Below are 13,950 nucleotides of genomic sequence, written 5' to 3'. Positions count from 1 at the left end.
AGAGGGACTAGCATAATAGTAATAGTGAGCTCTAAGCATCACAGTGGGAGGGAGAGGAGATTACAAGAAAAAGAAAAACTTCCTGTGAGAGCACTACTGCATCATCCCTCCATTGTCGTTTTATATTCAGCTCTGCCAGAGGGCTTTGTTGTTTCAAAATACAGTCTGTACAGAGGAGGGAACAGATAATTCCAGAGTCAAAGTCAGTAGAAACTGGCCTATGTGTTTACAAGAGAGAGGTGGAGGACGTTGACTGGTGACAGAGACTTGGGTGCTTTGGTGCGTCAAAGACACGTTGTCACACAAGCCACACAGGGGATGTTGTGGCAGGTCTGGTGGATCACACAAGCTCACCAGGCTCTGCAGGGCATGGAAGGACCTCAGGCTCCTAACCTGGTACACTTAGTTAACGTGGAGACTGTGCTTCCTCCTCTCCCTCTGAAATGTGTACCCTGTGGCTCAGGATACACGTTAACTGAACGTGCCAGCCAGACCTACCACCTCTTAAATCGAGCTACCACCTGCACAGGCACACAGCTGGTGCATGCTGCCTTATACCCATGCTCCAGTTATATACAATTTTATTTCGAGGTCAGTTTGTGTACCACTCTTCTCTTTTAAGGCAATCATGCTGAAAATTAAAACATGACAATCTGACTACGAACACGAAAGCAGGGACTTAGCTGAGCTGCATACATAAACCAAAGTGAAGTCAGTACTGAGAAACCCAGCCTAACCTAACACTAATCCTAGCCCCAACCCCATCTCTTTAACTACATCAAAACATGATTTTCAGATGGCTGTTAATATTGCTGCATTTGTCCTTTGTTGACCCAAAGTTATTAGCAGGAACCAACCATAATGGAGCAGAGATGACTCTATCTAATAGAAAATAGAAAAACTGGTACCACAGGAATACATTCATTACTGCATTGAACTTCTAAAAAGGAGGCATCTTCTTTTTCCTAGTATTTTACTTTGCTTCTGCTACTTAGCAAAGTAAAACAGAACATGTATTTCCCCGAACTGTCTTATTTCTGTAGACATTCATAAGGCTGGTGCAGAAAATGGAGCCTACCTGGTAATATCTTCTCAGTGGTATAAAGTAAAGCTGATTAAGAGAGAAACATTCTTCAAGTTCCTAGAAAAGGCTGTTGGCTTCTTCCACTTATGATCAAAAAGATCCGAGAAAAAAATATGTCCAGTTTTTAACAACACTAGGAAATTGAAATAACCAAAACGGGATGTGATTGGTCTTTTGACTTGAGGTGCCACCGTTACTTGCTTTTGCTGCTGAAACATTGTCTGGCTCCTAATGGCTTCTAACATTGTGTTCCTACCTACATTGATCATTTAATTCTAGCATCTTCTTTCTGACAAGCCACAAACACTTGCAGAACTTGACCTCTTCCCTTCATCGCTTTTGATTAAGAAGAGAACTATCTGCAGGAAATGCCCTACAAACCACAAAGGATTATCAAAAATATAATGATGAGTGAGTGATTCAGGGACTCTGGCTCTGCTTGTGCTCCTGTAGTCTGATCTTGGTCACTCTTCCCTTCTCCGCTGGAGCTTTGCTGTGGTTTCTTCCAGTCGGCTTCTCCAAGCAGCAATAATGGCATCATCATCCATCTCTTCTTCCTCCTCTTTACGTGTGCTTCGCCTGTACTGAGAGCGCTGCCTAGATGCAAACCTTTCTTCACTTTGCTCCACTTTTGCCTCCTTCTTTCCATCCTCTTCGGACTTCGAAAAGCTCTGGGTGAACTTTCTCTTTGCCCCAAATTCTGACACGTCTGACCTGGCCTCCTCTTCACACGCCTCCACATGATGGGATCTGACTCGGCTCTGTGTAGACGCTTCAGGGGATTCAGAGCCAAAGGGCGGCTCAGGAGATCGGCTGAAAACATGCAGCTCTGGGCTGTTTTCTCTGGAACTTGTCTCACTGACCCTCGACCTTGTGAACTTGTACATCTTTTTGTCCTCTTTCGCAGAAGCAGAGGAAAATCTTGACGTGGTTCTCAGTGAATCTCCTTTCGACTCGTAGGAAGAACAGCTGTCTACCTCTTCTCTTTGGGACCTGCAGAATCTGTAACTGGATGTCTCAGAATCCATCTGTCTAACTTTGGATGATCTGCTATATTTCTCTCTAGCTTTCTCAGTTTGTTCATAATAAGATGGTGGTTCTCTCTCTGCTTTCAGGCCATTGAGCCACTTGCTAATATCAGTCTCTATTTCTGACTCTGGTACACCTGAGTTTGCAGGCTGACCGGACAGATCGAAGACTGTACCAGTTCTGTCAAAATCTGCTTGCAAGGGACGCCCATGGCTGTTTGTTGTACTCTCTGTGCCATTTTCCCTTTCATTTTCCTCTCCTTTGGTCACCTTTTTCTTAAATAAAGTGCTGCGTTTATTGTCTCTGATCACCTTTTCAATTTGATAATCTGACATTTTTTCTCTCATTTCCATTTGCATCTCCTTCTCCTTCCTCCTGAGTTTCTTGAGGTCAACATCATCAGCAAAGAGGCTGTACAGTGGCTTGCTCGTTTGTGTTGTCTTCATGTTTGAAGCAGTCCCTTCTGTCCTTGCGCTCACGGAGGTGTTGCAGGACAGGACAGACTGAGACTCGGCCCGGCGCAGCTCCTGCTGGCGCAGCTGAGAGGCAGCCACAGATGAGCCGCTCTGAGCACTGAGCAGAGAAACCCTGTCATCATCTCCTCGCCTGCCCAGGTCTCCTGACAGGGAGGCCATCGCGGACGACGGACGGGACAGCATCAGGATCTCGTTTTGCTTCTGAGCGATTGTTTCGCTGACCACGTTAGCGATCCAGTTCTGGATGCTTGCCATGGATATGGTGTCACCTGGACCAACCGGGAGGTTGGGAAGGGGTACGCTCGGCATCTGAGGCTGCGTTGCTCCCGTGCTGCTCCTGGTTCGTGACAGAGATGAATGATTTGTCTGCATGCTCAGGGCAGAAGCTGCATCCTCGGCACCATCTGCAGAAGGCGCCGAGGGCCAGAAAGCCGACAGGGGGATACTCCCACTCATCGTGCTGTCTGTCTCCCAGCTGCACATGGACTGGCTTTCCTCTAAAATTTTCTTTGAACGTTCGAGGAGCTCTACACGCCTCTGCCTCTTTTTAGCTGAAGCAGAATCCTCGGTTTTGGCAAATTCCACAAATTCCTCCTTGCTGCTTTCACTGCCCACCTTCTTCTGCCGCTTCATTTTCCAAGCCTGGTAAGCAGTCAGGTCAATATCTGACAAATTCTTCCCTTCTGCTCCCTCCTCACCTGCCTGGTTGCCATCTTCTGCTGGAGATGGTGCAGCTGATGATGATGGTTCTAAATCCTTCTTGTGAAAGCCAAACTGGATCCTCTTGACCTTCCACCTTTCTAGAGGAGTCAACTTGTCTTTGTTCTTTTGGCAGAAATTGTAGAAGGAGCTACTGTCTGAAAGCACGCTCTCCTCATCCACATCCCTCTCCTTTCTTCCCATTTCCCCACAATTTTTATTCTTGGAATGGTATCTCTGAGCAGCTTCCTTCTCTATCTCCAGAAGTCTCTGATTCCACATGTCCCAGGTGCTCTCAGAAGACACAGAGTCTGTGCGACTCCTCCTCATCCTGCTAAAGCTACTGGCTTCCAGCTGCTTTTTCAGGGTTCGGATCTCAAAACTGCTCACACTCTCAACATCACTGAATTCACCTGGTGGGTAAGGTCTTCCTCCCATGCTGGAATCACCATCCTCCTCCCTGGCTGCACCCTCCATTTGGTATTTCTCATTTCTGCGCTGCCAGTCATGGATCCTCTGTTCCACATCCTCATCAGACTGTTCCTCTTCCCGATCCAGATGCTTTGGAGATGCTCTTCTTTCATGGTTAACTCCTGGTTCCTTTGCAGACAGGCCTTGTTTCTTCCTCCATTCCTCATACAGCTGTTCCTCTTCCTCCTCGCTGATCAGGGTGGAGCGTTTGGAAACCCAGCTGGTTTTTGACACTGACGAAGAGCTCATAAAACTACCCAGCATGCTGCTTGTGTCCTCCTCTTCCACTGTGATGGAGTGGGCTCGGGCTCCCACGACGCTCTCTGCGTCCCCAGCTCCAGACAAACGGGAAGAAGTCCCTGCACGGGCCACAGGACTTTGACTAGGAGTCACTTCTTCGTCTCCAGAGTTCTCCAGCTCCCGCTCCTCCAGCAGCTGCTCGTTGAGCTCCCGCAGCTGTTTCAGGAAGCCGTCGTTGGGGTAAATGGCTCGTTTCTTCCTCAGAGTCATCAGAGCCTCCAGAACGGTCATGTGGTGGTAGATCATCAGGTAGGCAGCCACCAGCACGGCGGAGCGACTGATGCCCATCTCACTGCTGACCAGGACTCTGCCTACAGATGTCAAACAGGAAAGTGTTCAGCTGTTTCCAGTCACAGATACATGGTACATACGCTCTGATATGGAGCACAAAAGCATTCTCTGAATGGTGTTAAAAATTAGACAGATTATATGTTTTAGTGACTGAAACCAATACTAAATATTTCATAGCTTTACCTTAATAAAATATGAATAAAAAGCACATTAGTTTCAAAAGCTGTGGGCAGGCACATTTCAAAACAAGCTAAATAATATTTGTAGTTTTGCCTACACACTTCACTTACTCAAATAGTCAAAAAGCTTATAACAGCTATCAGAAAGACAAGCAATACAGTGTTCTTGACTTGCTGCCTGATATAGGGTCAGACATTAAAGCCTTCCAAGCTTGTTTCTCAATACGTAAAAAGGGAGATATTAGCATTAGCCTCCAGGAAGGTATTGGGAAGATAAGAGAATAATTTAGTTTTTCATAAGGCACATTATGGGGCTTAAATACAATTTTATATTAATTTGATTGGTTTTTTGCCAGAATCCAGATCAGTTTGGCAAGGTACCCTCAGATGGTTACATGTAGGAAGCCAAAGTCAGAGTATATCTTAGAAGAGGAGAACCAAGCAACTGGCAGGAAAGAGCTGATTTTGACTCTGACAAACTGAAACAGCTGCTTCAAACTACTGGGACCCACTATCCTGTAACAGTAAGAGCAAGAATGAAAACTGAAGATCTGCTTTGTTTCATGGCATTTACTACCTCTTGCAGAAAACCACACTTTGACACCGAAAAATGTTACTTTTATAGCAAATTACGGCTAAAGAAAAGCTTGGAAATATGAAGAGTGTAAATGAGGCTTTGCCAACTTACAAATAACTGAAATTACTGTTTCTAAATGTGTGATAAACCCCACCTTATTCAAATTGTTTGCACTGAAACTTCACGGAGCCAGTTTAAACACCACCTTTCTGACTGCTGCTATGTTACCCCAAGTGTTTACCTAATGAACCTCTTCCTACAATCCTGAAATGTCTTTTATGCCTTCCTTAGCACCAAAAGTCTTGGTTGCCTTCCAAGTACTTTACCAGGCAGTAAAGCCAATCTAACAGTTCACCGACAGGGGGAGATCTCCTTCCTCTCTTTCCTTTCAAGGCTCCTCTGCCTCGGTGCACCCTTTCCCGTGTCGGTTCTGCTACTCTGCTGCTGGCCCTTTAACGAGCCAGTTCGGATCACCAGCCCAGGGGAAAACCTTCTCTCCCCTGCTGGGCTGTCGTTTTTGCTGGGTAGTGAGTTGAAGGGTCGATGAATGGCAGCAGCAGTAAGCACCTGGACTATGCCAAGGGTAGTAATGGGAGTTGTGAGGAAGAACACAGATAGGTGGTGTCCCACCTCGTGGTGCTGAGCTGTTAAAACTGTCTCAGCTTTCCTTGCGTGCTAACAAAACTTGTCTCACTGTCACTTCTGCTGGGAGGTAATCTGTTCAGTCTCTCTACAGTAATTAAATTAATTGACTAAATATATAAATAATATCAGTAATATCACTGATCATGGTGTTCATTTCCATATTAAACTGCATAAAGGTATTTCTAACTGTCCACTGAAGCTGCAGCAGAATGACCAGTGTGCACTGGAGGTCCACAGAATAACAGCTGCCCTGGAGTTGGAGTCCAGCAAATTAGACAGACATACAAAGGTTCAGCTCAGCTGTTTGGATTGTTCTAGTAAATCAGCCTGGTTTTTGCATCATGGCAAAACTGAAGCTTGCAGGGTACAGAAATACAACTATATATATATAGTATTACATCAATATTAAAAAATATGTATCAGAGCAGGACTTCTGCTCTTTGCTGTATTAGGGTTCTTTCAAAGCAGCTGAGGGAGGTGACTTGCAGCCACTTTGAGTTTGAAGACACAGGGCTTCCAGCAGGAGCTCTTGGGCTCCCTCCCCTTACTAGTTTGCTCCCTCCTGTTTTGAATGAGGCACGGCAGGATGGGGAACAAGTGGTCACTGGTGCTGCATGCAGGGAATGAAGGCTCTGCCTTCTTTCTACCCCACTGCAAACGTGGCACCAGCTGTTTATCAGAGTAACACTTCCACCCATAATTCCCAAGCATTTTGGAACCACTGCAACCTTCTCCCCTTACCCCTGTAAGTCAGCAGTGCTTCGTCAAGGAACTCCGCAGCCGGGCGGAAGTGTTTGGAGATATCCATATCTGGGAAATCATCCACCTCAATGCCCAGGTACTGGATATTGAGACCGTTGTAGAAGCTTGGTCCTGTGTAGACCCCTGTACCATGAGCTGCATTCAAGACGTGTGTGATGCCCAGTCTCTTCAAACGGCTTTTGTTCACTGCGACGCTTCTTCAAGAAAGAAAAAGAGATGTGAGGTACCAGTGCTCCCTTGGTGGGTAGGAGAGGAGATGCCTGCTACAAAGTCTACAGAACTCCCCATCCGTGTTACTCATCCAACATGTGGCTCCACTCAGACCTTAATGTCCTGTGAGAGTCCTACAGGTATTTCTTTCCAGTACTCACTGGAAAAAGACAATGAGAAACCTGCATTCACCTGTAGAGCCATATGCTCCATTTCCACTACAGCTTGATTTGAAACTCATGCTGCCATCCTGGGTTCAGGCTGTGTACTTATTTATCCACTTTTATCCCTCCATAACTGATGCTTTACATTATATCCACTTCTAATTCTGTCTGGTCACTAACACAGGTGTCTCAGACAGCTGAACCACGGTACAGAAGTCCTAATCATCTCCACTTGACACGTGCTATGGCATTTCTTTTTTAACTCTCTTTGACATAATAAAGACTTCAGTTCCAATTTCAGGGCCAAATTCCAATCAGAAGAGTGGAATTTGGGCTCATTTGCCTTTTCCTCTCCTAAACTGCTGAAGCATCAAAATAGCACAGGAAAGCTGCTGATTCTATTCCAGAAGTATTTACTTTTCAGTGCATAGAGATTTCTATGAGCACAGTCTGAAAAACACTTTGGGGCTCTCTAGGGATGAAAGGTATTAGACACATGTAATACATGTTATGCCTTCGATGGTTCCATTTGACCCTTCACTGGGAATCTCACGCAACTCGATGGCAAAAGCCAACACTCACTTTTCTGCTATGAAGACATTAGGCCAGACTTCATCCACAGCATCCCTGGGGGTCTCCAGCCTGTCCTTCACGAGTGCCCTCTGCAAGTCCATCACACACGGCGTGTTAAACAAGCTGGTGTCATCAATCTTTTCCTTAACTCGGTTGTACAGGTCTTCCACCATCAGCTGCTGCGCAGACTCCAACATCCTGGGACACACTGAATCTACCCTGACCTCCTTTGTCTTCAGTTCTGGAATAAACTGACACTGTAACTCAAAGCATGTAAAAACAACGCAAACATATGACCTGTCATTAATTGTGTCTGGGACAGGCCTTCTGACTTACTTTTTCCCCCCAGAACCATCACACTGTTCTGTCTGCAATGTGTGCAGCACCTGCTTATGGGAAGAGCACATGGCACTGCCCTCTCAGTCCAGAGACCCACACTGGCCAAAGGCCTGGGAGTTAAGGGCACCCTTATCCCAGCCCCAGAAGAATGCAGCTGCTCTCTACACCTCCCTGAAGAGGGGAAGTAGAGAGGGAGCTGCTGAGCTCTTCTTCCTGGTATCCAGTGATCAGACAGGTGGGAAGGGTTCAAAGCTGCACTGGGGAGGTTAAGATTGGACACTGGGACGCATTTCTTCACGGAGAGGGAGGTCAAACACTGGAACAGGCTTTCTAGAGAGATGGTTCATGCCCCAGCCCTGTCAGTGTTTAAGAGGAGTAAAACAATGCCCTTAATAATATGCTTTAACTTTTGGTTAGATAGCTGAACTCAGATGATCACTGTTTGTCCCTTATAACTGAAATACTTCTATTCTATTCTATTCTATTCTATTCTAAATTCAGTTTGTTGCAGTGAGCAACCAGCACTCAAACTACATTCACCATTGTGGTACATAATTCATTGTACCACAGATTCATTGCACAACTTCAAAGGAAGTCACCAAACCTTTCTGTAAATTGTTATTTCTTTGTGATTTTCACCTCTGCCTCAGGTGGGGTTCTCTCATAAAGGCTTTTTTATCATTTTAGGATCTCTGGATGACAAAAGGCAAAACTAGTGCAACTCAGGTCTCTATTACTTACACAGCTCTCTTATCCTTGCTCCTCTTACCTTCACTGATTATTTGCTTGGCAGCCACAGCAGATGACAGATGGATTGGCTCCATGAAGATGCTCTCTGTATCAGTGTCTGATATCATGGAATACCTGCCAACCAACCACACTGCCTATTAGGCAATGCCCTCCACTGGGATCCTACCCCCAGGACCCCCTTTGCACCCATTCCAGAGGGGAGCAGCAGGGAACTGGAGCACAGAGGATCTTTTAATTGCAGAAGGGAAGCCCCAGCTCTTCTCTCACCCCTCATTCCCACCCTGCTCTCCAGCATGGCACTACAGACTTTAAATATGCCCTTGGTATCCAGTGTTTGCAGGATGTAGACAGGTCCCGTGGAGAGGAGCTTCATGGACTGGGAGTGCAAAACAATTGCCTGGTGGAGAAGTTTTTCAGGTGGAGAAGATCAGTGTCTGGGTTGAGACTGGGAGGGGGATGGATCACAAGGAGTACTCACAAGTAGCTCTCAGACAGACAGATAAAAACATTGTCCTAACTAGAATTTATTGAACAATTCCAAACACCAGATTACACCAGGGTGTTGGGTTTTCTCTCTGCTGGCTAATCACCCACAAGCATCCTCTGAGTTACCACAAGCTGCAATGCAAGCACTGAGAGTGAAGCCTGTGACTCTCTCCCTCAGCACGTTGGTCACTTCATAGCATGAATCTGTGGTCAGTCTCTCCACTCACACAGTATTTCACAGATTTCACAGAATATTCTGAGTTGGAAGGGACCCACAAGGATCATGGAGTCCCACTGTTAAGTAAATGACCTGTACAGGGATCAAACTTTGGTGTTATTAGCACCATGCTCTAACCAGCTCAGTCAATCTGTGTTGTCCAGCTGCAGGTCAGAAACCATTATGACACCCACAAGCACCTTTGAAGGGAGTTCTTTGACACACAGTGTGATTCACATAAGTTTTTGTTAAGCAAAAAAGGGGCCACAATCTTGAAAACAACTATTTTTCCATTTGGGTCCACCTGTACAATCCAAGCACATCTTCTCTCATTTAGACCATCTCAACAAAATATTTTACAGAGCTTTTCCCCTGATCTACACCGTCTACACTTCCTTCCAAATAGATGGTACAGGTCATTAGGACAAGTTTGCTGCTATCACAGAAGCTCTCTGGCCATGCAGACTTGCAGTACTTTCAACAGTGTTTGTTTTTGTTTAATTAAGGCAGGTGAGGAAGGGTGATTAATATGCAGTCAGGGTGCAGCAGTGTCTGGAGAGCTGAACTGCTTTCATGCTCCAGAACCAAAACAGAGGGCACAGCCATTGGAAACCACTTAACAGGCTCATCTAGGTCATTTAGTTGAGTTCCAGCACTTGTCAACCGTGACTGAAAGTAATCCTTTTCTAGTTCTTCAAAGGAGTTTATGAGATGAGCAAGGGGAGTCTCAGTCTCATTTACAGGAGCTGACACAAATTAGTAGCTATGCCCTGTCTTCAATTCCTTTTGCTGTAAAGGTTGCCTCCAAGCTCAATAAAACCATAACAAGTGGTAATAACCTGCCACCACAGCCTCAACAAATTTTACCTGTGGCTGCCCCGAGCATCTGTGAAACACAGGGGTGCAGCACAGCCCAATCCTGGAGGCTTCCAGGGCCTTGTTCTGGATGGGATAGATCTTATCAACTTCATCACTGCTTTTATCACTGACAGAGAGAAAAAGGGGAGAAAAAAAGGAACAGGGAAGGCAAGGCAAGGGAAATAAACCGGAGAGGTGCTTCTGTTCATTTTGAGTGAGTGATGAGCAGATGGAGAAGGATTTACCAAGTTGAATACATAATTTTTCTTTATGTTAGCTCAGTGATCTTCCTCATCAATTCTGAAATGCTTGCAGTTAAATGCAATAAGCACTCTGTCTTGATTTTTCTGCAGTGTCCCACAGTTAACAGGAAACATTTCATAATCTCCTACTTGTTCAGGGCCACTGGGGCAGGTTCTTTTCAAACTCAATCCCTTCCCCTTGCTTTCAGCTAAAGCATCTCAAAGGCTACGGAAAGCCCTGCAGAGCATTTTGCTTTAGGAAGAGTACAAAGGGATGTATTTTTCCTTGTATTAGGAGAAAACACATCTAATCATGCTTGTTTTGCTTGGGGTAACTCAATTTCTGCTTGTGCTGTGACAGCCTCCTGTTCAGTGCCTGAAGCCTGTAGCTAAAGTTGGCTCTGAACCAAACTCAAATCCGAAGACCCTTGGTCTTTCTGGAGCTGGGAAAGCCTAATATCGACATTAAAAAATCCACAAGTCCTTATAATGCACAGAAAGATCTGGGAAGAGTTGAAATTGGATCAGAAGTTTCAGTATGGGGATGGATATGACAGAGTGAGACAGGGAAGAGGGATGATACCACCCCACAGTAATGCAATTTGTCCCCCCTGTGTGCACGTACTCTGCCAGTGGGATTAACTAGCACAGGAGCCCTGTCTCCCCCGTGCTCCCGGGAGGCCGTGGCAGTGGTCCTGTACTCACCGGCTGGGCGAGGGGCTGCGCAGGTAATGGGCCTGCACGGCCTTCACGTCTGGGCCCTCGTCCTCCTCCTCCTCCTCCTCCGGCACCGCCGGCTCACTGTCCGAGTCCCTGCCGCTGGCCATGGTGGCGGCCAGAGGATCCGCTGCATGGGGAGCAGGGCAGGAGGGAGAACCATTACAGAGGCTGTGGGGCAGCAGGGATGAAGGGTACAGCAGAAGGGGCTCCCTGCGAGGAGCCCTGGCCATGAGGCACCTACACCGGCTCCTCCACCAGGGTGCCTGCCATTCCCAGGGCCTCACGCAGCTCCCTGGCTGCTGCCCAGCGAGCACCAGTGCCCTCCTTGCCTGTGAGTAAGGGTGCAGGAAGGCCAGGAAGGAAGGGGTGGAGGGGCAGAAACTCTATACCCCCCCTTGACCGCACGTGGTGGCTGGAAGGAGCTGTACAGAGCCAGAGCTGGGCTGGAAGGAGTGTCAGGGGCAAAGAAACATGAGACCTCCCCAAAACGAAACGCTCCTCAAGCTTAAGGCCGAAGGCGCTTTCGGGCCTGGGACTTTGTCCTTCACTCCTTTGTGTGGAGGCTGCCGCACTCGCCCTGGGCGTGGGAGAGTGACGGGGATGTAGTTCAGGCAGGAGCGTGAAAACACCACAGCCGACTCTTCCCCGTGTCCAGACACACGGACTGTCACCCCACTGTGCCGCAACAGCCGGCGGCAGCTCCACAGGGCCCCAGCACCAGCCTCGGGAAGGAGGATCGCAGCCCTGTGCCACCAGCGGGGCTGAGGAGCGGCTGCCACCCACGGGGCAGGGGAGCAAGGAAAGGGAACTTACCCCCTGTGCCTGGACGACTCCACTGGGGGTACCTGCTGGAGGCACAGCAAAAGAGTCCACTGAAGACAGCAGGGAATGGCACTGGGAAGAAAGCAATCAGCTGCCCTCTCTTGCTCTCTCTGCAGCTTCTTCATCGAGGGGCAGGACAACTGTTGGCACCAAACCTTTATCAGCTCTCTAAATATAGCTGTCCTGACACTGGCTGCTGCATTGCACGGAGAAGGAATTCAGTGCCTCACAGACAGCAGCTGGTCAAGCACTTAACTCCTTCCCCGCTGTGGGCTGATCCTCTGACATTTCCCAGCGGCAGGAAAGAGCCCAGAGCCAGTGAGGCTGGACCTCTGCCTGCAGGGAGCCTCCAGGCAAGTGGGATCCTGCCAGCCACAAACTGAAATGCTGGTATGACCTCTGATGTCCTTGGGAATCGCAGGGCAGGACGAGCCATTTGAACTTTACCAGAAGCAAGCTACCTGTCAGCTACCTAGACTTCTATAATGACTTTGACATGGTCCCATACAACATTCTTACCACTAATTTGGAGAGAGACTGATTTGATGGATGGACTGGTCAATGGATAGCGAAGTGGCTGGATGGGATCCAGTTACAGTCAATGGCTTGCTTGGTGTCCAAATGGGGATCGTCAACAAGTGGTGTCCCTCGGGGATCCCTACTGGGACCAGTACTGTTCAATACCTTTAATGACACAGATAGTGTCATTATTTCTGAGCCACCCCCAGAAATTCTGCAGATGACACCAGGCTAAGGGTGCATTTGATTCAGAAGGAGTGGGCCCATGTGAACCTCATGAAATTCAACATGGCCAAGTGCAAGGTCCTACATTGGGGTCGGGGCAGTCCCCAGTATCAGTACAGGCTGGGGATGAATGGGTTCAGAGCAGCTTGGAGGAGAGGGACTTGGGAGTACTGGTGGATGAAAAACTGGATGTGACCCAGCAATGTGCACTGAGAGCTCAGAAATCCAACCATATCCTGGGCTGCATCTGAAGTGTGACCAGCAGGCCAAGGGAGGTGACTCTCCCACTCTACTCTGCTGCTGTGAGACCCCACCTAGAGGACAGCATTCAGCTCTGGACCTCCCAGCACAAGACATGGATTTTTTGGAGCAGGACCAGAGGAGGGCCACGAAAATGATCAGAAGGCTGGAACACTTCTCCTGTGAAGAAAGACTGAGAGAGTTGGGTCTGTTCATCCAGGAGAAGAGATGGTTCTAGGGAGACCTTATTGCAGCCTTTCAGTACTTAAAGGGGATCTTAAAAAAAAAGAAGAGAGACTTTTTACCAGGGCCTGTAGTAACAGGACAAAGGGCAAAGATTTTAAACTAAGTGGGTAGATTTAGATTAAATAAAAGGAGGAAATTCTTTACTGTGAAAGTGGTGAGGCACTGGAACAGGTTGCCTGGAGACAGCTATGGATGCCCCATCACTGAAGTGTCCAAGGGTGGGTTGGATGGGGTTTTGAGCAGCCTGGTCTAATGAAAAATGTCCCTGTCTGTGGCAGGGAGGTTGGACTAGATGATCCTGAAAGGTCCCTTCCGACCCAAACGATTCTGTGGTTTTGTGATTGTATGATCAGCTGATTTTTGTTCTTGGAAGAGCTAGGACTGAGCTGTACCGTGTCTTCTCCGATGCCTTTTCAAAAAGGAAACCTCTGGTTCCCATTTTACTCCCCAGCAAAGCTCATAGGCCAGGCTGGTCTGGGGCACAGCCAGATGAAAGCCCAAAGTGCTGTTTGCCTGCACTGGGGGCTCCAGTTCTGAGTCATGCGATGACATCCCACTGTTGATTCCCTCTGCAAACAAACAAGCAAATGAGAAAGCGAAGAAAGGAAGTGGAAAAGGAAACTCACCCATCTCATACCACAGATACCTTTGCTACTGCAAGATACCTTGCTGTGCTGGGCAAGGGCCTGCATTCTGCCCTTCCTTCTCGCTTGAGTGCCGCATCCCCACATCCGTAGGGATGCCACACCATGGCAGGGAAGAGCCACGAAATGGGCGCTCAGGTCTTTATGTGCCCACATCCCAGACTTGTGTTAGCACAGTTACT

The 13,950-nt window shown here is 47.6% G+C and overlaps 1 protein-coding gene across 6 annotated transcripts in view; it reads right to left on the bottom strand.

Moving 5' to 3' along the window:
• The window catches only part of STYXL2 (serine/threonine/tyrosine interacting like 2), a 36,326-nt gene extending 24,292 nt beyond the window's left edge, over positions 1 to 12,034 (bottom strand). For 5 of the 6 annotated variants that reach the window (XM_051780040.1, XM_051780041.1, XM_051780042.1 and 2 more), the window contains exons 1-6: positions 11,886 to 12,034; positions 11,058 to 11,199; positions 8,569 to 8,663; positions 7,470 to 7,701; positions 6,493 to 6,710; positions 1,079 to 4,370 (exon numbers count right to left, since the gene is read on the bottom strand). In XM_051780040.1, coding sequence (XP_051636000.1) covers positions 1,549 to 4,370; positions 6,493 to 6,710; positions 7,470 to 7,701; positions 8,569 to 8,663; positions 11,058 to 11,179 — 3,489 coding nt within the window. In that variant the 5' untranslated portion in view covers positions 11,180 to 11,199; positions 11,886 to 12,034 and the 3' untranslated portion in view covers positions 1,079 to 1,548. Of the gene's footprint in view, positions 1 to 1,078; positions 4,371 to 6,492; positions 6,711 to 7,469; positions 7,718 to 8,568; positions 8,664 to 11,057; positions 11,200 to 11,885 lie in introns of those variants that run through there. The other variant, XM_051780044.1, reaches the window with a different exon arrangement.
• Positions 12,035 to 13,950: the final 1,916 nt, after the last annotated feature.

Source organism: Manacus candei, unplaced genomic scaffold (genome assembly GCF_025592945.1).
Source record: "Manacus candei isolate 608988 ecotype Guabito, Panama unplaced genomic scaffold, ASM2559294v1 h1tg000014l, whole genome shotgun sequence".
In the NCBI taxonomy this organism is placed as follows: Eukaryota; Metazoa; Chordata; class Aves; order Passeriformes; family Pipridae; genus Manacus; species Manacus candei.
The sequence above is the reverse complement of the archived record's forward strand: the minus strand, read 5'-3'. Positions and strand labels throughout refer to the sequence as shown.